General features: G+C 33.4%; 1 protein-coding gene across 3 annotated transcripts in view; it reads left to right on the forward strand.

Moving 5' to 3' along the window:
- Positions 1–23,753, forward strand: part of TMCO3 (transmembrane and coiled-coil domains 3) — a 66,664-nt gene that overhangs the window by 17,376 nt on the left and 25,535 nt on the right. For all 3 annotated transcript variants that reach the window (XR_007951758.1, XM_051984243.1, XM_051984242.1), the window contains exons 3-7: positions 2,849–3,028; positions 4,277–4,468; positions 6,186–6,314; positions 12,019–12,111; positions 21,343–21,529. Coding sequence is in view for 2 of the 3 variants with exons in the window: in XM_051984243.1 (XP_051840203.1) it covers positions 2,849–3,028; positions 4,277–4,468; positions 6,186–6,314; positions 12,019–12,111; positions 21,343–21,529 (781 nt within the window). In the remaining variant the exon portion in view is untranslated. The remainder of the gene's footprint in view (positions 1–2,848; positions 3,029–4,276; positions 4,469–6,185; positions 6,315–12,018; positions 12,112–21,342; positions 21,530–23,753) is intronic.

Below are 23,753 nucleotides of genomic sequence, written 5' to 3' on the forward strand. Positions count from 1 at the left end.
ACTTTTTATTTATTTTCTTTATCATGTATATACTTATTAGTCCTTATCAACTGTCCAGTTAGAAATCTCAAGCTGCTTAAGAAATATTTGCTGTATTTGTAGCCCCTAGTACAGTACTTGATGAGATATATTGTTCAGAAGTGAGCAAACTAGAAGGTACTCATGGAGTTGAGTTGAGTTAACTTCATGGTTCCACCTTCTGGAGAGGTTGTGCAGTCTGAAATCCAAGTTACTTCCGATCCCTGAGACCCACCTTCTGGAGAGGAGCAATTTCATCCTACCATTCCCTGTCAGAAATCCCAGTCATGTCCCTGAGGTTAAATCTTACCTATAAAATCTACTTATGGGCCATCCCATGGCTGCTGCCTTCCTTTTGGTCAGTCTACCATGGCACTCTATCTCATGGTCTTTCTCCTTATCCTTCCCATGCTGATATAAACAGATCTTTTGGAGGGAAGGGTTGAAAAGCCCTGATATAAACTCTGTCCTTTTTGGGGGAAAGGTTGCTCCTGACTCTCAAACCCTCGGCCCTTGAGAGGGCCGCATACCTTTCTGTTCATAAGGGAAACTCCCAGATAAGTAATTTCATTCAGTTGGAAATCTCGGCCTGGGGTATAGTCATTCAAACTGTTCCTTCGCTCCAGGCCAAGATTAACCCAATATAACCAAGTGCTTGTCAACACAGAAGTCCTAACAGGATTTTGCCTACTGATGAAGATATCTTCTCAGTGTAAACCCATCTTTGCTAAATTCCTAATCAGGAGTTTGCCTACTAAGAAAGCTATCTTCTTAGCGTAAATAAACCCATTCTTTGCCACAAACCTTGTGCCTGTATTTATTGGGCTTTGGGAATTCTTTCGCAAAACCTGTGCAATTGGCCAAGAGGATCCCATTGCTGTTAGGGGATCTCTTATCCTCAATTCTTACATCTCATCAATGCCGCGTGGTATCTCCCCTAACTTCACTTTGCTTCTCAACCCCACTTCCTCTCATTACAGCTAACTCACTCTTTTAGGCTACTAAGTCCCGTTCAAGATTTAACTTGCCTGTTCAGGACAGGCCCCAACCTCATGGAGTTCTCCCTTTCTCCTAGGTAATTTTGAGTTCCACTGAAGAACCTGTCTATATGCTCTCCCACTCTATTTCATATTTACCATTCTTGGTGTCATTTGTATTCTTTCATTTTTATCTGTAACTTCTTCCCTAATTAAATCTACCTTTTGTCAAACACCTACCGTTGGCCAAGTGGCCAATGTGAATTCTTTACATGCTGAACCCCAGCTTTTGGTGTCTACCATCATCTGATGTCTGCGACACCCACATTATTTGGAATTTTGTAGGCACTTGGAAAATGCTTGTTGGGTGATTTTTCTTGGTAGTCACTTTAGTTCAGACTTTTAGTTTCTCTTATATGTACTACCTTATTAATAACTTCCTTTCTGCACATGCTTGACATTCCAACATACTTTTCTATTCTTCTTCTTCTAATTATATGTCTTTTATTCCCATTTTTCCTCATAGTTAGAAATAGCCTCTCCCTATCTTTTCCTTCTCTACCTAATCAAAACCCTCCCTTCAGAGAGCCCTATTTAGGTCCTGCTTCTTCCATGAAGCCTTTCCTAATTATCTTTCTCAAGACTCCTGACTAGAAATTCTTTTGACTTTTTCTAATACTTTGTTTTAAACTACATATCCTACAGATATCTCAAACTCAGCATATGCAAAACAAAAATTCTAGTTCCTTCCAGACACCCACCCTTTTCCCTTCTATCTTTCCAGTCATCCAGGTTCTCCACCTTTAGCCTAAAGTCATACTCACTGGAGATATCCAATCAGTTATCAAATGTTATCTTTTTTACCTTCATGAGAGTTCTTGTATGTGTTATTATCTTCTGCTCTCCATGTACAGGCTCTGATTACCTATCCCTGCTTCACCTCTTATTCCAAATTAGCCTAAATGCAGCTCTGACCATATCACCCTCTCCATATGTAGTCAACTTCTCTAGCTCCCTATTGCCTCTAAGATAATATTATCTGGCTTTTGAAGTCCTCAATCGATACTTTCCTATTTTTCTTACCATTTTCTTCTTGACTTCCATATTCTAACTGAGCCTTAAATGTTGTTTTTCTTTACCTCAAGTTCTCTGACTTCTGTGAACCTTCTAATGAAATTTTTTCTAGTCCTTTAATTATTAGTACAACTCTAAACTTAAGTGCAATATATTCTGTATTTATGTTATGGTTACTTATTTATATACATATTATTTCCCCCCATTAGATGGTAAATTCCTAGGGGTCAGGGATTGGTTTTGTTTTTGTTTTGTATCCACACTTTGGGTTAGGCATAGCACCTGGCACATATGTAGTAAGTGCTTACCAACTAACTGGCTTATTGATTTTGTGGTATTATAATTATTTATTTACATGTTTATCATTCCTATGAGATTGTAAACAGAGACATTGTCTTTATCTTTGTGTTTCTAGTGCTTGGAATAATAGCCTTAGTCCATCATTTACTTATGTGAGAATTTATTGATTGCTTACTCTGTCAGGTATTGTTCCAGGCCCTGGAGGTAAAAATAAAAAAGAAATAAATCCCAACTTGCCATGTGTCTACACTCTTACACATGATAGATTAACAATGGCCTAATAGGCATTTGCCTAAGGAGGCAATTATTTGACTGTCTAAAGGGGAAATATTTTGGACCCTAAGTAAAACAAATCAAAGTAATTATTCCTTTTTCAATCCTGGGTAAATGTTTTTAGCTATTGTGAACAAGTCATTACCTTGATTTTTATTGTTGCTGTTGTTTTAAATCTCATTCTTAATTTTCCAAAAACTAATCAGGAAGAAACAGAATATGTTGAGCTGCTGGCAGCAGAAAAACATCAAGTTGAAGCCCTTAAAAATATTCAACATCAAAATAAAAGTCTATCTATGCTTGATGAAATTCTTGAAGATGTAAGAAAGGCAGCAGATCGTTTAGAGGAAGAAATAGAAGAACATGCTTTTGATGACAATAAGTCAGTAAGTAATAAGATAGAAAAGATTTAGGATTTTTTTTCCCATATATCTGAGTTTTCTACTGAATCAAATGAAATATTGTTTGGGTGGCTTTATACATTCAAATTTGTACTAGGTTTACGTACTACATTGAAATTTTAAATGTCCTCTATAGGAGAAGATTTGTTTGACTTCATCTTCCAAAAAATAGTATATTTGTCAACTTTAAAGCAAGCTGAAGACATAATGAATGGAGGCTGAACCTGGAGTCAGGAAGGCCTGAATTCAAATTCAGTCCCAGATACTTACTAGCTGTGGGACCCTAAACAAGTTATTTAATCTCTGTTTGCCTCAGTTTCCTCAATTGTAAAATGGAGATAATATAAAAATACATACTTTGCAGGGTTGTCAGGATGAAAAAATAGAGTTCCTGACATATGTTAAGTAGGCTTTATATAAATGCTTATTCCCTTTTTGCTGCTTTTTTCAGCAAATCTAGTTAGCCCCACTTATCCTAAAATACATATTAAAAGATCATTCCCTCTTTCATTTCACTCTTTTTACATAGTCTTAGTGGACAGATGATCCATTCCATATATATAGTATGGGAACCATACTTTGGAGAATGGAGGGAAGATCTGGGCAATAGGAGTAATACACAAAAGAGAAAGATGACAGGATATAATTTCAGTAAAGACCTTTAGCAAGAATCCATGTCCTCAGAATCCAATTTAAAACTAGAACTGCTACTAAAAACTGACTTTGGATCTTGAAATGTGTATATGATATATGAAATCTGACCTTTGGAAGTAGTGGTCATTGGAAAGCATAGTAAGAAAAAAAAGAGAAAAGGTGAAAAGCAACAAAAATATTTTTGAAATTGAGTAATTTCAGTTGAGAAGAAAACTCGACAAACATTTTAAAAGCCTTTAGCCTTGTTGAATATATCATTTAGACCCACCAAAGTAGATGATTGAAGAAGAAGAAAACATTTGGAGTTTTTGTAAGTTTCCTTTAGTTTTATTTTTTAAATTTAAAGTTGTGTTGTTAATTGTTTTTGCTGGTACATTTTTTAGCTCATAAGTTCAAACCCACAAGATAATTAAACTTACATTTAATAGTTATATGGGAATTAATCTTTCATTACCATTTTCTCAATTTTCTACCTGAAAAAAAGTATAATTTTTTTAAACCAAAAAATGAATGCTTATCATTGAATTCTAAAGAATTTTAAATGCACATTACTGATCATTGTTTTATTTACTCTCATAGGTAAGAGGGGTCAATTTTGAGGCAGTTTTGAGAGTAGAAGAGGAGGAGGCCAATTCTAAGAGAAATCTATCAAAACATGAAATAGAAGATAATTTAGGTCTTAGTATGCTGATTGACTCCCAAAACAATCAATATATATTGACTAAACCCAGAGATTCAACAATTCCTCGAGCAGATCACCACTTTATAAAGGTAAGATTTAAAATACTTTTTTTTTTTTTTTTTTTTTTTTTTAAAAACAACTGTGTACTAGGGGCAGGTAGGTGGCATAGTTGATAGAGCACCAGCCCTGAAGTCAGGAGGATCTGAGTTCAGATTTGACCTCAACACTTAACACTTCCTGGCTGTGTGACTCTGGGCAAGATACTTTATATGAACTGCCTCAAAAACAACAATAACAACAAAAACAACTCTATACTAGTTCCTCTAAATTTTATTAGTCTATTGCTAGGCTTCATTATCTAGATAATACATAAAAGAATTAGAGGTTTTCCTCCTATTGTGGAGGATTCTGGCAGAACAGTAATTCCCAACTTTTTTAAAGGTATTAAATACACTATACATATTGCTTTTTCTGACTACTCTTTCTCCTAAAGAGTAACTTATTTTGCAAAATGAAATTTCATTTTTGAAAATTTTGATTTATCTAAAATAATTGAACGCATTCTAGAATCATCAAGTTGAGATTGTAAAGTATTTATATTATTCAAAGATTATATTCTTGGTAAGAATAATATGCAGCGGGGCATCAAGTTGGTATAATAGATAGTGTAATGACCCTGAAGTCAAGATGACCTGTATTCAAATCTAGATTGTAAAGTATTTCCATTTTCAAAGACTGTATTGAAGGATTATATTCTTGGTAAGAATAATATGCAGTGGGGCATCAAGCTGGGTAGTAGATAATGATCCTGAAGTCAAGATTACCTGTATTCAAATCCAGCTTCAGATACTTGACAAATTAATATTACGTCATCTCGTATGGGTAGTCATCTTAATAGCTCTCTAATCAATTCACACTCTTACTTATAACTGTTCCATACATTACAATGACTGTTCCATACATTTTCATATCTCTTCAAGTTGCCCATTATGTCCTTTTCTTCTGAGAACTTCAGTTTATATTTCAATGAAAACATTGAAATGACTGTTCACAGAGGACTGCCTCTTTATCTCACTTCATTTAAGCATTGTTTCCTACAATTTCCTTTTTTAACCTTTTCTTGCATGAAAAAATAGCCTTTACTACACTTTAAGATGTCCCAAACAGTATTGACAAGGCAAGATTGGAGCTCAGGAAAGTATAGAGCTGGATAAATAAATGGAAAGCAGCAAATAGCAAAACTCTGAGGATATTCAAAAGCAATGGCAGGGCATATAATCGCTGACTAAGAAAATAAAGGATTCAACAATGAGAGTAGATTGGACCTTGAAAAACTTCCAGCAGAGGCAAGGATAGTAGAGAGATGTCTATCAGAGATGAGGTATTCCGTGAGGGTTGAGGAAGGGAAAAGTCTATGATTTTTCTCTTCTGACTGCTTATTAGGAGGAAGCATTTGACCAGATATGAGAAACAGTAGTTATATGACTATTATTGAAATATAGTGTGCATAAGATAGTTTTTCTTGAAATCCTTAACTCTTATACTGAAAAAGATAAACTTTAAATATAAGCATACCTCATTATGTTTGAATGTAGTAATTTTAGGAACACAAGTAACAGAACAAGTTTGGACTTGCTTCAAAAACAAAACAAAACAAAAAAGCACAACAAACCCACCCTCTATTGAGCTTAGACCAGTGAGAAAGAAAGTTAATAATGTTCCTCATTGCCATAGTAGTTTACTTAAAGAGAGCATTCTTGTTCATTCAACAATTATTTTAATTTTTAAAATATATTCCTTTTTTAGGACATTGTTACCATAGGAATGTTATCTTTACCATGTGGTTGGCTGTGTACAATGATAGGATTACCGACAATGTTTGGTTATATTATTTGTGGTGTACTACTGGGACCCTCAGGAGTAAACAGTATTAAGGTAAGAATAAGGTTTACATCTGTTTAATTTGAAAGGATATTAAATACCAAAAAGAAATTTGCACCTGAACTCATAAAAAAATTTAGTTTCCCTTAAACTAAATCAATGTTAAGGTGTTATTTTATTCTTTTATGTTTTATTCAGAAGAAATCCTTCCAATGTTCCTGCTTATCAAATCTCCCAAAATACAGTTATTTTTAAGCATTATTTATTTAACTAAATTCTAGATTTTAATTGCATTGAATATTAGCCTAGAAGGAGAGAATAAATAATTGTGCTCTTCAAAAATTATCTAACAGAATTAAAATTCTTTTGTTGCTTATGCTGAATATCTCTATACTACATTTATTTTTTCATATAATGTTGACAGTTTAATCATTTAAAAAAATTTTAATAAGTACCTGCCATGTGCCAGGCCTGTAGTAGGCTTTACAAAAACACAAAAATGAAACACTTTTTACACTCTAGGTACTTACTTTTGCATTCTCATGGGGTAGATAGTATCTTCATATTTTAGTACTGTGTTTTATGTTTTAGGCACAATTCTACTAGAAATAATTTTATTTAATATTACTGTAATATGCAATCCATTTGTGTCATAGTGAAAAGTATCCAAACTGGCATAATTCTTACATTCCTTCCAACAAGTATCTGCATTAAGACAATTTTAGACTACATAAAAATCTCAAAAAAGAAAATCATATGTAAAAATACCATTTGGAAATCATATTATAGAATACTTAAGTAACAAGGTCATCATTTCATTCCTGAACTAATTCCCTTCTAGAAATCCCGAGGTAGTCTCCTAGAGATCAATATCAAGATTCTTTTTGGAATAAAAGAATTCCCCTAGAAGAGAACAGAAGGTATTTTTTTTTTTTGGAGGGCTGGATAATGGGATAATCCTCCAATAGATAAAGAACACTAGAAATTCTCTTTAGTCAGTTTAGTCATCTTCGAACAGGGAAGTCTGGAAAAGGATGTTTGGGTTTTTTTAAGATCAGATTTAAATTTTTTAAAAGTTTTTTAGATTTAAATAGTATTTCTTAATGTTATCACCTTTATTGAAAAGGAGTTTTTCAATAATAGGATAGAGCACATCAACAGACAAAAAATTTTTTTTGTACTTTAAAATATTTTTTAAATCCCACTTCTTAAATACATTTCCATAGTTCACACATCACCCCACTTTTTTGGTATTTGCACAGTTTTTTCAAAGCATAAACTTTGTCTGTTTTAGGACATTAATTTTGTGCCAACTAGTCAGTAGCAAGATATATTATTCTAGTTTTTCCAAAAAGATGCAATGACAAGACATTTATAATAGTATGCCAAGTGACATGACATAACAGAGTTGAATCACGTATCATGTATAATGTTTCATTTTCTTGCATTCATTATATTAAGGCAAAACAGAGAACTACATATTTTGGATAAACTAGAATAATGTATCTTGCCATATTAATATGGCCTAAATTGATTAGATTACTGCAAACTCTTTCTTCAATTCAAATTGTGTAGACTTGGGTTAGAAAATAAAAAGTATTTGTTCTTCATTTCTGCTTATTTTATTTGACTCCCACATACTATTACCATTAGACCTTTGGGATTATCTGTAGATCATTACATTGCTAAGACAAGCTAAATCATTCTGAGTTTTTCATACAGTATTACTGTTACTGTGTATAATGTTCTCCTGGTTTTGTTTACTTTATTTTGCATCAGTTCATGTAAGTTGAAGTTTTTCTGAAATCATCCTTCTTATCATTTATTATAGCATCCATCATATACATTCTATCATAATCATTTATCACAGCTTATTTAAAAGTTCCTCAATTGTTGGACATCCCTTCAGTTTCCAGTTCTCAGTCACCACAAAAAGAGCTGCTGTAAATATTTTTGAACAAATGGGTTGTTTTCCTTTTAAAAAAAAAAAAATCAGCATGTTTCTTAAAGAGTATGTTTATGGACACTCACATTCTCAGTTAAACTTAGACAATTCCTTCAAGAAGGATATTAATCAGAAATAAATGTAGCATTTTTGCTGTTGTTGTTTTCTTTTGGAGGTGGTAGGCACACTTCACCCTGAAGTGTACATCTTCCTTGTTTGGTCGGGGGAATTGTTGCTAGCACATTTACTCTATTTTTGCTTTAAACTCTATAATTCTTTTCTTGTTCCCTGTTACTAAGAATTCACTGACATTGAGAAAGTATTTAGTAACTAATTTGGGTCAAACACTTCAAAATGACCAAAAGAATTCTTGAGCAAGAAGTCAAGCACTTGGGGGAGATAAGATACTTGTGATCTTGTGGTCACATACTTCTTTTTTTTCCCCCTTTATTAAAGCTTTTTATTTTGCAAAACATATATGTGGACAATTATCATTAGCCCTTGCAAAACCTTGTGTTCCAATTTTCTCCCTCTTTCCTTACTGTAAGAGGACTTGCCAACTCCCCGCCAGTCCATGGCTCAGGTAAACTGAGGGTAGCCTTCTAAGGGTGAACAAGATGGCATTGGGGGGAAGGGGTCCCACCCGAAGAAGCAACATGGCAGTTCCCAGGAGAGGCGTGCTGAACCTTGGAGGAGAGAACACTGACCACATCCCTATTAGGAAAGGAATGCTCATATTATAGCTGCGTGTAGCTTCCTGTAGAGAATCATGTATTTACTATAGGTTAAAATGTGCTTATATAGGAACTAGAAGCAGGCACCGAGGAGATAAAAAGACTTGCGGTCTTTGTAATAAATCAGTCTCACACCACCCTGGCTCTCCCCCTTCATTACACAGTCTTTGCTATTCAGATGGACAGGCAGTGCTGGTCACATAAGGCCTGTTCCACTCGAACACTCCCACTCGGGAGTTGGGGCCAAGACCCCCAACACCCCACCTCCTCCCCTAGATGGCGAGTAGTCCAATATATGTCAAACAAATATATGTTAAATCCAATATATGCATGCATACATATTTATACAATTATCTTGCCACACAAGAAAATTCAAATCAAACCAGGAAAATAAGTGAGAAGCAAAATAAAATGCAAGCAAGCAACAACAGAAAGCGTGAAAATGCTATGTTGTGAACCAAACTCAGTTTCCACTGTCCTCTCTTTGGGTGTAAATGGGTCTCTTCATCACTAAATAATTGGAACTGGTTTGACTCATTTCATTGTTGAAGAGAGCCACATCCATCAGAACTAATCATCACATAATCTTGTGGGTGCCAGGTCACATACTTCTTTACTGTGGAGGAACTACTCGTTTTTAAGTCGGACTTAGGCTTTTTTTTTTTTAAATCTAAATACAGAACAGATTGATAGAAACTTAAAGAATTGACCAGCAATGAAGAAAATATCAAACTACTCAATTTTAGCAGATTGGAAATTCCTAGATAGCAAGCCATAATAATGTAGAGGACTGGGAACTATTAACTTCCTGCTTACAGACTGGGCCATCAGTCTCAGGTAGTTTGCTGCAAGGATAAAAATAAAGATATTTCCCTAAAATTAAGGGAGGGAAAAAGTCTTGTTACAAGGCTCATAGGCTTAGGAATAATATTCTTTGTTTAGAGTTGTTCCCCCCTTGGATTCCCATTGATCTAGTGGTACTGAAATTTGGCTTATTTTCTGACCTGGTAGGTAACTTTAGCTATTAGAGTTTAAAGATTACTATATATAATATATGTGACAGATACATATGGGAACAGACATATACAAAAATCTCAGACTTAGTCTTTTAGTCAAATTTCTGCTCTGAGTAATTTTTTGTAAGGATTTAAAAGTTCTCTTATCTCTATTTATTTGGATGTGGAGGTCTTTTGAAGAGAAATAATTTTAAGAATATGCCGACTTTTCTATCAGGCATAAGAACATATAACCATCAGAAGAAAAAGATTAATACTATATTTTAGGAACAGTTCTATCAAAAAACTCATCAGAAAGTCTGGGTTTGAATCCTATCTCAGATACTTCTGTAACTTAGCAGCTGTGTTGGCCAAGTTAAGTTACTTAAACTCCCTTAATCTCAGTCCTTACCTATAAAATGGACATCATAATAGCACAATTCTCATAATGTTGTCTGGAAATCAAATGAGATAACATATAAAGTACTCTGTTATATGGAGCACCATAAAAATGCTGACTTTAATTTAATCCTATTTTAATACGCAAGCCTATTTTAGAGACTGAGAGATGTGTCCAAAGTGTTATAGTTCACCCATATCTTCCAATATGTTTCTGTCCTAAGACAATCTTAACATATAAATCTTGAACAAAGAAATGGTCATTATGAGTTAAAGTACAGTTTCAAATTAACATTCCAGTGCAATCACTGCTCAGTTCCTTCCAAAATATTTATAATAATGGTACTTGTGATAACAAAAAAAAACTGGAAACAAAATTTGTATCCAGTGATTTAGGAGTGGATAAAGAAACTGATATGTAAGAATGCATTGCAGAATTAGTGCAACATAAGAATATGAAAATGAAGAATTAAGAGAAAATAATAAGACTTATATGAAATTATTCAAAGTAGAGGCAACTGATCAACAAAATATACATGATCATTAAAAATTACATGAATAAAAATAATGAATGTTAAAAGGCAGAAAAACCACTGATGCCAAAAACAGTGAATGATAGTGGTGTGAATTTGTTAAAGTACACATCGTTTTTCTGTTAAAAAAAATTAATTATAAAAGTGAAAAAGTGTTGTGTATTATCAGTCACAGTTAACCTTTTAGATGGTTTTACTTCTTTCAGGGAAAATCCTTCATGAGAGAGGGAGTTTAGTTCTTAGTTGAGACCTGTCATGATAGCAATTAAAAACAATATGAGTATTTCAAAGGAAGGAGGGAATTGGAAGCTGCCTTTAAGTTTTTGAAGGGTTGTCATATAAATGAGGGATTAATCCTGATAATTTTTTCTTTTATCTGACTAGTCAAAAGTCAAAGTGTGTTTTTGACTAGCACACCTCATGTTCTAGTTGTGTTTTAGTGTCATTTGGAAGAGAGAAAACGGGAAAAGTTTATCAGTTCCTCGTACAGCAATACTTACATCTTCTGCAGGATTCCTTTATAAAAATCTTCATGATGTCAGTATGTTAGGTTGATTTATATTGCATTCATTAATTTCTTTTAAAAATAGTAATAAAGCATTACTTTTAAATAACTGTATTTCTAAGCAGTTTCAAAAGTGCTTTTGAATTTAAGAATTTTTTTAGAAATGAAAAGCTAATTTTCTTTGTGTTTACAAATGTTTACTTCATTTTTAATGTTTGATAAAATACATTTGGAAACAAAGTACTTGGCTATTGAAGTTAAAATATAATTTATATTGTTGACAATTTAGTTCTTAAAAAGAAAAATTTGCCTCAAAAATGGAGACTTGCTTTTAATGGGAATTTCATCTCACTTATATTTTATCAGAATATTAGGACAGACCCATTAAATCAACCAGTAACAAATTTTAAAATAGAGGTTTATTATATTATAGTTATTTATTATGTTTATAGTTAAATCAACATAAGTTAATTATTAATATATGATATAATATGTTAATGTATAAATTAATTTATATTTAAATTTTCACATGATGACATAATTATATGTAATTAAGGCAATTAATATATTGATCACAATCATTTAAATTCATGCATACATTTATATTAATATATTCAATATATCATTTTTATGTCTTTGTATTACAGTCTATTGTGCAAGTGGAGACCTTAGGAGAATTTGGTGTATTCTTTACTTTGTTTCTTGTGGGCTTGGAGTTTTCCCCTGAAAAGTTGAGAAAGGTATTTGAGAATTTGCTCTTCAAATCATATTGTGTATTTGAAATACTTAGTACAATGTTCTGGGATCTACCGTGTTTAGGGGCCATTCATCTTTGTTTAAAACTTTGTTCACTTTAGAACTATATGCTTTAAACTACATAATCAAATAGTCTAAACAAAGAAGCGTATTAAGAAACAATGATAGCTAACATTAAGAGGAAATAACAGTCCAATGGAAGAAGCTGCATATAAATGAGATCTAAAAATTTAAATTGATCAGACTTTTTTAGACCGTGATTGAGCAATAATAAAGTTAATATTGAAAATTTGAATTTTAAAAAGTTGAAAAGCTATGTTACAAATAGAAATAAAATTCTAAATGGTATACCCTTATAAGTAATTCTAAAATATATTCTCAAAAAGTATTTGAAAAGTGAGTAGTTAAAATTTTGTATCTGAGGAGTTATTAAAATTTTAAAAGGAGATGGTTATTCTCTTCTAAATTAATCCATGCTAAGAAATATTCTTTTCAATACTGTATTCTTTAGCAATAGAAATTTGGCAGTAAATTAAAAGCTGCTATTTTAAAGACTTTATATTTTTGCCTTTAAAGTTCTGCCTCTCCAATTCTTCTATTTTCTAGTAATGAGATATTGCTCCATTTTATTTTCTTCATCTCTGCCACGTTTTATTATTTATTATTATTATTTATATATAGGTGGCAGTGGATTTATTGGAAATAGTACTAGATCTGAAAAACAGAATATTAGGATTCAAATTAGGGGTTTGCCATTTTATAACATCTTTGGGACCTGCAGCAAGTAATTTTCTTTCTGTAGGGTTCAGTTTCCTTATGTAGAAAATAAAGAAATTTGAATAAATTACAGTAATAGAATCTAAGAATTAGATGTGAACTCAAAGGCTGACTAGACTAACAGTATCTGAACAAGAATCCTACCTCCCACCCCTCCATCCGATTACATACTGGACAAAAGAGTATTCCAATCTTAAGTTTGAAGAGCTAAAATTAAGGAAAATCTGTTATCTCCTGAGATAGCCATATCACTTTTAGATATGACTACTTTTTCCTCCTGGATATTCTCTACTTTCTAGGTCTTTGTTACATTATTTTTCTTTTTCTTCTTCTGCTTATCTGGTCACTCAGGTTCCTTTGATGAGATCACCATTTTTGTTCTACTCTCTTATTTGTGGATATATTGCATTGTTCTATCTGGGATTCTTCTCTGTCTTTCTACATTCTTCCAGTGATCTTTTCAGTTGCTATGGATTTGGTTATAACTTCTATCCAAATAACTATACATCTCCACAGGATCTTCAAAGTCCCATCTCATCAACTACTTACTAGACATTTTTCTACTGATTTTTCATAGGTACCTCCAACTCGAAATATCAGAAACAAGACTTTTTTCTTCCCTTTTTACACCACAATCCATCTCTTTCTTAATTTTTCCTATTTATGTTGAGACACCGCCATTCAGTTATCCAGGTTTACAATCTAAGAGTCATTTTTGACTCCTCACATCCCCCCAGCTGTCATATACAATTAATTGTTTAATATTGTTGATTCTACTTCTGTTACTGTTCACTTATCCATCCTCTATTCTCTATCGAAACTACCATCATTATCATCTTTTTCAATAGCTCTATAATTGGTCTCCCTTCCTCAAGCCTCATCTTCTGGTTCTCATTAAGATCTGGCTCCTTCCTGTTCATATAACCTCCCTGTTCTCTCTTTCCAGTGTTAGTGATATTTTCACTATTCCTCACTGATTGAGATGGGTGAGTTGGAAGACTCCTTGTTCTCCCCTCACTTCCAGGTTCTTCCTCCACCACCATTGTATCTTTTTTTCATCTTAGCTTACTCAAAACATATCTCACATCTGATCAAAATTCTGGTTGCTATTTACCAATCTACTGGATGTTCCCTTTCTTTCTTCAGTGAGTTCAGTGCCTGGCTCACAATCTTTATTTTTTCAGCTCTTCCCTTTCATATACATATTGATTTTCCCTAAAAACTCCTGAATTTCCTTTCTTCATATGACATACTCTTCCATCACTTCTCAGCCACACACAAAGATGATTTTACCCTTGACCTTGCTATCACCCCAAACGCATTACTTTGTGCATTAACTGAAATTCCTTTATCTGGTAAGTCTGCTATTATTCTCTGCTTCCCCTCCTTCCACTTTCAGCCTTGCAACTCCACAAAAGTTCTTCATTCTCAGTATGACTACTAGCCCCTCAGCCTCTCAGTTCTTTCAGGCTTTCAGCCCTGCACTAGCTTCACTAGCTTCCTTTCCCTGTCTTGATTCCTTAGTGAACCAATTCAACTCTATATAATCTTCTTTTCTTGAGAAGTTGATTTTTATCATATAACCAATAATGCCCTGTCAAGCTTCAGCCTTGGCTCATTCTCAGTCCCTGCTGCCTTTCCTGCAACATATATGCTCCTGAATGAAGATGGAGAAAATGATGAAATTGTGTTGAGTCCTCTACAGATTTATGTTATATAACTTCAAGTGAGCCCTCTTTGCTGTGAGGCAATCTTTTTAATCCCCCACATTAACTCACTTTCCCACTCATCCTTTCTCAAACCTCCAGTGGTTTCCCCAACATCCACTCTCTTAATGGAGAACCTTGCCTCATGTTTCCCTGAAAATATTGATGCTATTTGCCAATAACTCTGTTTTCTCCCTTCCTTCTCATCTCACATAATCCAGAGACCATTATTTCCTTCAAACCTGATCCAAATGAGGAGGTGACCCTTCTTAGCAATGTAAACCCCTTCTACATGTATAAGTGACTTCTGTCCCACCCTATTCTGTCTTCTTTAATAAATTGCCCTGTTACCTATCTTTTCTTCCTTCCAACCTCAGAAAAAAGCAAAATTCCTTTTAACATATATAGTCAAGCAAAACAAATTTCCACATTGAATATTTCCAAAAGAAAATATAATCACATTCTGCACTTACTTTTCATTTCCCTATGAAGAAATGAATAGGTGGCATATGCCATCATCAATCCTCTGGAATCCTGGTTGGTCAATATGCTTATCATTGTTAATCTTTCAGAGTTTCATCTTTATATTATTATTGTCATTATAAAAATTGTTCTCCTACTTTTGCTTATTTCATTGTCAGTTCATACAGGTTTTCTCATTTATCTCTGAAACCATACCCTTCATTTGTTATAGTACAAAATAATATTCCATCACATTATATACCATAACTTGTATAGCTTTTTCCCCAATTGATGAGTACTTTTTCAGGCTCCCATTCTTTGCTGCTGCAGAAATATTTTTGTAAGCTTTAGTTAATATGTTTTGCTTGGGATTAATCCCTCCTCAAATCTACTTTTCCTCTTTTTCTACTTTCTCTCTTTTCTCTCTGTTTTCTTGTTGAGTGAAATTTTATTTTTGTATCCAACACTGTGTGCCTGCTTATTCGTTTTTTGATATTTCAGATGAGAGTGAGGTTCAAGAATCACCTGACACTTGTTCATATAGACTTCTATTTGTATGATATGTAAGATAATTCTCCCTAATTTCCTTTTGTCCCCTAATGACTTCTTCTTTCCTTCCCTTTCTAGTTTTTTTTTTAAATACTCAAGACATAACAGAACTACTCTCAGCCCCTAATTAAACTCTGTCTATTGCCCCTGATAATGATAAGAGTTCAGGAAAGGCACATGTGTCATCTGCCCTTATTAGAATTAAGCCATTTCCTTGTTCAGTACCTTATGATTTCTTGCTCTTGTTAAACTTCGTGTTTCTCTTGACTTTTTTGAATTTCATAGTTTCTATGTAGCTGTTTTTTTTTTATCATAAGTCCTATGTTTCATCACAAATCCATCTTTTCTTCTGTAGGATTATACTTAGGTTTGCTGAGTACGTCATTCTTGACTATAAGCCTCTATCCTTTACTTTCTGAGATATAATTCTCTTGGCTCTCCATTTCTTTATAGTGGTGTTTGCTGTCTTGTGTGATCCTGATTATGACTCCTTGATACTTGAATTCTTTTTTTCTGACTGTTTACAGTGTTTTTTCTTTAACCTGAAAGTTCTAGATTTGGGAGATCCTGGGAGTTTTTGTTTTGGCATTTCTTTCAGGAGGTGGTGATCAGTGAATTTTTTTTTTTTAATTTTCATTTTGTTCTCTGGTTCTAAAATATCTGGGCAGTTTTCTTTTAAGGTTTCTTGAAAAAAAAAAAAAAGGATGCTTAGGCTCTTTTCATGGCAGATAGTCCAGTTCTTAATTTTTTTCACCTTGATATCTTCTCCAGGTCAATAGTTTTTAATTACTTTTCTTTTTCTTTAAAAAAAAAACACTTTGTTTTAATATTTCTTGTTTTCCTATGGGCAGCCTTTGGATTTGGGCTGTTCTAATTTTTTTAGCAGTTTGTTGTTTAAGCAGGGTTTATATTTTTCATATTCCCCCTGAGTTCTTAGTTCTCATTTATTTTCTAGTTTTTCCTTCTCACGCTTTTATGTTATTTATAAGAACATATTTAACTCTTTTTAAATTAAAAAAAATTTTTTTCTTCATCTTTTCCAAGAATTCTAGTCAAAATTTTGCCCAAGCTGTTTTTCTTTGAAGGCTTTGCTTGTAAATAGTTTAGAATCATTCTCTTTTAAAGGGTTTGTGTCTTGAACATCCTTGTCACCATAATAATTTTTTTTAATTGGATTCTTTTTTTGTTTCTCTGCTCATCTCCTTTCTTCTTCCTTCTTCCTGACTTCAGATTTTGTTAGAGTTCAGGCTCTGCCCACTTGGAGCAGGAATGTTTGGGCTAGTCCTGTTGTTTTTTGACTATGTTGTTTCAAGGAGAGTTTCAGCAGGGACCTGTAGGCTATTAGCACTCCTAAAGTAGATTGCTTAGGGCACAGTCTGATCGCTGTTTCTCTGATCTGAATCTGTAAGTTTCTGACATGGATTGAGCAGTAGTCCAAAGGGCTTGCCCCATTTGGTGTTTGAATAGACTGCTTCTGGGATCAGTCATTATTAGTCAGTTGGACAGCTCTATTGGTTTGGAGGTAAAGAGCTATAAACTTAACTTTGGTTTGAGATTCCTGGCCTGCTTTTTCTGATGCAAACTTTAGACCAGGCTAGAAGTTGGAACTAAAACCTCATTATGTTCCTAGGGTACAAGTGACACAGCTTCTGCTTGCTTCTTACTTCTTGCTCAGTTCATAATCTAAGTCCTATATACTCCTCACTTTTGAATACCACCCCAAAGCATAGGCCTCCTCTTCAGTCTACCACGGATCTGTGGCTCAGAACTGCCAGTTGGCTCCTACTGTGCAGACTCTTGTGCTCAAGTTAAACTCCTCCATGCATAATACTCTTTTGCCCTAGTAAACAACCTTTCTTTATGCTAGGTTTCACAAAGTACTCCTAGTTAGACATTGTCATTTACTGTATCTGCAGTCCTCTCTGTCTCTCGTTCCCAGCCTGATTTGGAAAAATGACTCGTGATTTTCTTGAATTTCCTGATAAGGATTTAGTCTGGTACATTTTTAAAATCTTTTTTTCAGGAGTCATTTGGGAAAGAGTGGAATTCACTTTACTTCCTACCACTCTGATGCTTTGGCTCCAACTATTATTTATTTCTTTTGTAAAGTCTTTCTGAATCACTTTAAATTGTTGATTCCTATAGTGAATTCTACAAAAGTTCTTCAAGTGCTTTGGTAACAGTAAGTGTTTATATTGTGATCATACCTTTTTATTTGTTTTTGGAATTCCTTACAAGAATAAAATTTCCTAGAAGTTAATGTAAGATATATGATAGGTAGAAGTAGATTATAGTATATTGCCAAAAATGGTTTATGTCTGAGAAAAGGAATAAAATGATTTCTTAAGGATATGTAAAACTTGAAAAAGAAAATGGGTTATCTAGTAACAAGACTTAGCCTTTATATTATGAAACAGTTTTTCAGCTTTTTGGAAGTAGCTTCTATAGATAGTGAATGGGAAAATATGGATATGAATTATACAGAGGAGTTTGAAGTGATATGATCTTATAATAGTGTAGTGAGTGCACAGATTCATTTAAGTATTTAACTGTCTCTTTTGTGAATATCTTGTGATCAGGAAAAAGGATTATTTTTTTTAAATGCTTGTATGTCTAGAGCCTAATACACAGTTTTTACACATAATAGAAACTTTATGAATATTTATGAAATTAAATTAACCCCCTATATTTATGCTATTTCATTTCACCTAAGCAAAAATAGAATCATTGTACTTATTCAGGGAAGCAATATTTGAGGATCTTTGGTTTCATTGAAATGAACTTTAAAGAATTGAAAACTGCTGCTTTCAAGTCTCAAAAGTACCCAGAACTAATTTGATGTGTGTGTGTGTGTGTGTGTGTGTGTATGTGTGTGTGTGTGTGTAGGCTTTTCTATATCTCATCATCTCTATTTTTTCCATGTTTTATTTTTTTATTTTGAATAGCCTCACAGTCATATCTACTTAATAAAAGATACCACATCTACTTACTCATGTTTAATGAAAAACACTTGGGATAAATCTTAGAATACCTAAGTATGGCAAATCTAAGAAAACCTTATGTGTTTATTGAAATGAACTAACTGTACATCCTTTACCTCTGTTCTGGGCTTCATAGATAAAAAGAGAGGTTAGACTAAATAAATTCTGTCCTTTCCATTTAAAAAATTTCATATTCCGTTAACATCATTTCATGTTTTGTTTTATATCCTCAAATGAGCCAATTTCCATGTTGCCACATAAATATTTGCTGCCATCTTGTGGCTATTCAGTATTCTGGGAATCTCTTAATGAAATGTAACTTTTAAAACTGTGCATCTTCTATCCTATGACATATTTAACATGGATAGGACTGCTTGCCATTTGGGGGAGGGGAAAAATCGGAATAGAAGTGAGTGCAAGGGATAATGTTGTAAAAAATTACCCTGGCATGGGTTCTGTCAATAAAAAGTTATTTAAAAACAAAAAACAAAAAAACTGTGTATCTTCTTAGTCTGATTTTAAATTGAAAAAGAGAAGTTCTTTTTTTAATAGAAAAATTTTATAATTATTTTAAATTACCTAAAAATTTCCTTAAAAAATAGATTCCATAATTTTGAAATAATGTCTTCTTCCTTTGAGCTTTTCTAATAATTAAGATCATAGATTTAGAGAGAGAAGGGACCACAGAGGCAATATGATCCAGCTCTCTTAAATTAAATATAAGGAAACTAAGGACCAGGAAGATTAATTAATTTGTCTGAGATGACAGAAGTAATGAATGCTAGTAGCAGGATTTGAACTCATGCTGCCTCCCCTGTTACCAGTATCTTTCCTAAATGTTAAAATCACTCATTTGGCAAATATGTCACATCTCTTATAGGGAGTTGGCAAATATGTCACATCTGTTATAGGGTAGATTCAGATTATGATTTAAATCATATTTTATATTTGATATTTCTCATGTTGCACATTTTGTGTATTACATTGTTAAGTCCTTTGTGGGTGAGAAATTTATTGATATGCTACGTTGTATCTTTGCCAGGATGATGGGTATAATGGTATTCAGCAAACATTTATTTTCTTCCATTTCTCTATTGAAAACAAAAGTACAATTTTGAGCAATTCTTTAAAATGTGTTGTGAGCTTTGAATTAAAAAACAATCTTTTAAAGAAAAGTAGACACAGTTTTTTAGCTCCTATTCTTTTATAGAATTGATATGAAATCACTAATAGAAATTTGTTGAGTCCATGGTTTCTTGGGATATTTAACTGAAAATATGCATTGCCAAGAGTTCCTCTTGGCCATCTCTGTTTCAGTGAAATCACATATACTCATCATTAATTCAAATCTTAGCCCTCTGTGATCTTTATTAACATGTTTCTATAAATCCACTCTTGCAAATCTACTTGATTCCCTGGAGGTCTTATTTTAATATTTTGTAGTTATTGATCAAATTCTTTGATCTACTATTTGTCTTAAATTCTTAATACCTGCTTCAAATAGTGCCTTCTTTGTTTGTAACAAAGTTCAGTAATGACTTCTTTATCACTTATTGTGTGAATTTTTTTTTACTAAACCCATTATTCATTGGTATAAAGAATTTCTAAAAGAAATTCTTATCGATGTACCTTGTCATTTGTTCTGCAGCTTATCTTCGCTTTTTTGTTTTTTTTTTTTTATCTTCTTAAAAATTATGTAGGGTGGGGCAGCTGGTTGGTGTAGTGGATAGAGTACCAGCACTGAAGTCAGTGAGTTAAAATCTGAGCTCAGACACTTAACTTAACTTCTTAGCTGTGTGACTCTGGGGGAAGTCACAATTCCAATTGCCTTGGGGGGGAAAAAGAGTTATGCAGGGTGCTAAGAGGTTAATTGAGTTGCTCATCATCAAATGTGTCAGAGGTTAAACCGTGCCCAACTACCTTTGCACATGCAGATTTTCTTTGGTAAAATGCTACTATCTCATCATGGCTATTCTCATACTCCCATGATGTGCAGTCATATAACATGATAGGGAATAATAGTGTTAGGGACATAACATGGATGCATATCATGGAACACCAAGACTTGGTGGAAGAATCACACTTCTCTGCTATTGATGTCTTAAAGAGATGCCTGGAGCAGCACAGTAGCCTATCTACTGCTGCACAGCCAAAGTTTGCCAAAAGCAGAACTCAAACTCTGGTCTTTCAGATTCTAAGACTGGCTCTTTATCCAGGACACAGCACTGTTCCTCATTTACTTCTGTGACTGTATGAAATTCCTCGAAGAACCTAGAACATAGCTTTGTAGAAGGCCCTTAGTAGTTTGTTGAACTCTTGTATCTCTTAGAGTGCCCTGGACAGTGCTGATAACACTTTGCTTGTTTAGCACTTTAAGCTTTGTAAAGCGCTATAATATTCATGATTTCATTTGATTTACAAAACAACCCCATAAAGTACAGTGGGATCCCCATTTTACAGATGAGAAACTTGAGGCTAAGATTTTCAATGGCTTGTGAAAGCTGACCTGACCAGTCTTCTGGTTTGCAAATTCACAGGTTTTTTTTCACTGCACCTTACTGCCTCTGGTCTTAGTAAGCACATGTTCAATTGTGCATTGCTAGCCAGGGAAATTTTGTTGCTACATTCAGTACATAGTTTAAATGTATCCAGAGTTATTTGTATATACAACATCTCAGGCTTTGAAAAGGAGATATCTATTAAATTATTAAAATATTTAAATAAATTTGTTCTCTTTAAGGTATGGAAGATCTCCTTGCAAGGCTCATGCTATATGACATTCCTAATGATTTCATTTGGCTTATTGTGGGGACACTTTTTACAAATCAGACCAACACAAAGTGTTTTTATTTCTACTTGTTTATCCTTATCAAGCACACCCTTGGTGTCCAGATTCCTTGTTGGTAGTGCCCGGGGTGATAAAGAAGGTAGGTAATTTACTGTTATGTGAATTTCTTCTATTGCATATAGAGTGAATATATTCAATAAATATATTCAATAAATGATTAAGGCAAGTGATAAAAGCATTGAGACTATTGTTGTCTTCTTAGGTCTTGACTAACAAACTTTTGGGGGTTGTATTACAAATAGGATTAAGCTCCTATAAATCCATCTAATTCTGATCCACTACTGACCTTGAAAAATGTGCCCCATAAATTTGGATAGTTTGTAGCCCTGAAAGAAATTAAGTTTAAAAAATGAGTATGCAATACAATATACATTTATGATGCTGGTACTGCTACAATTGATGCTTAATACTCTGTAAGTGATTTAAGAACTGACAGAAATTCTGTTTGACCTAACACATTTCCAAAAACTATTTCCAATTAATTTTTATAATGAGTTTTAAGAGCATATAGTAAAGATTCAGAAAATTAAGACAAAATCAAGACTATTAAATGTACCCAAATTTTATACAGTGTTTCAGGCTCTTGGGTTTTAATTTTGCATTCTAAATCCTATAAAATCTCTTAAAAGGGATTACAGATTTATCTTGGAATAACCTTGCTGTGATGGATCTGTTTTTCAAAGACTTGGCTAGATACATCTGAGATTAATTAGTCTGGGATGATATTGCCACCATTTGTTTAGTGATATTGTCTGTAGAATTCTTTTTTGGCTTACAGCCCTGGTCCTTCCACCATCATCATCCATGAGAGTTAGCATCAAAGCAGGGGAGAAAGAGTACAACTGAGGATGAGAGTAGATGCCTGGGGATGAGAGTAGATGAGAGTGGAAAGATTACTGATTTGCCAGTCAGAGACATGAGTTTGAATATGAGCTTTGCTCCTTAACACCCTCTGTGCCCGAACTTTCTACTTTTTTTCTTTCTCTTCTATAAAATGTATGGACTAGAATTCAGGGGTCCTCAAACTTTTTAAATAGGGGGCCAGTTCACTGTCCCTCACACTGTTGGAGGGCCGGACTATAGTAAAAACAAAAACTTTGTTTTGTGGGCCTTTAAATAAAGAAACTTCATAGTCCTGGGTGAGGGGGATAAGCGTCCTCACCTGCTGCATCTGGCCCAAGGGCTGTAGTTTGAGGACCCCTCACCTTAAGTTCTCTACTACTTCGGACTCTTATTATAGACAGAAGGACTTGTTTTAGGAATATAATCCTCATATATACATAATCTCTTGCAAAATAGGCATTAAGTTTTTCCTCAAAAAACAATTATTCCAGAAAATATCACAACTATTCAGATATATTTTTGGAAGTTTATTTAGATGATATATTTGTTTAAGTAATTAATGGCTTCGACTAAGGCTTTAGATTCTTTGAATATTGAGAATCACTGCCAGTATTTTGCAGATTATTAAATTCATAAAATTCAAGTGTGCGAAATAGAATCTACCACTTGTGAATTGAAGTCCACAGATTTAGGTGCTCCAAAAGTGACTCACAGCAGAGGCACTACTTATATTTGCAAACCAGAATAATTTTGGTTACACAGTATAATTTTTTAAAAAGATATTAAAATAACAATGATCCTTTTTAAAATACAACCAATTTGTGATTTTTTTGAAGTATTTAACAAATGTTAAATGCTTAGTTTGGAAAAAAAACCCACAAATTTCTTTTCCCTCCTTACTTATATACTTTTTCCAGCTATTTCACTGTTACTTCTGAACCTTTCACCTTCAAATCTACTTTCTCTTTCCCCAAACATTTTCTTTTTCCTTTATGTTAATTTTGCAAGCAGTAACTGCTTTGTAATAAGAAAATGGCTATTTTTGGCAAGAAGTCTTAGAGCTTGGTTAGAGGTTTAGATTAAGTTGGGAGTAGAGATATAGGTCAGTCCATTTTGAGTCAATCCATTTTGACTGTCTTGAAGAACAAAATGTGGATTAAGAAAGATGCTTACCTACCTTTCTGGCATTGAATGAAATTTATTTTTCATTGATTCAAATGCAAAAAATATCCTCAGTAATGTTACTTAACTTATGGAAAATTAATGTTGTAGGCATGTAAATGATGTAAGCAACTGTATTCCAAGAGCCCTTTTCAAAATCTTATCTGAAATATTTTTACTATTTTACTTTGAAAAAATGCATTTTAAAATCTGCATTGTTTTTATATGGCAAAAAACCCAGCAACTTTGTGATTATTCTAACATTTCAGAGCAAATCACCATGACAGTATTTTATATCT

Source organism: Antechinus flavipes, chromosome 3, assembly GCF_016432865.1.
Source record: "Antechinus flavipes isolate AdamAnt ecotype Samford, QLD, Australia chromosome 3, AdamAnt_v2, whole genome shotgun sequence".
In the NCBI taxonomy this organism is placed as follows: Eukaryota; Metazoa; Chordata; class Mammalia; order Dasyuromorphia; family Dasyuridae; genus Antechinus; species Antechinus flavipes.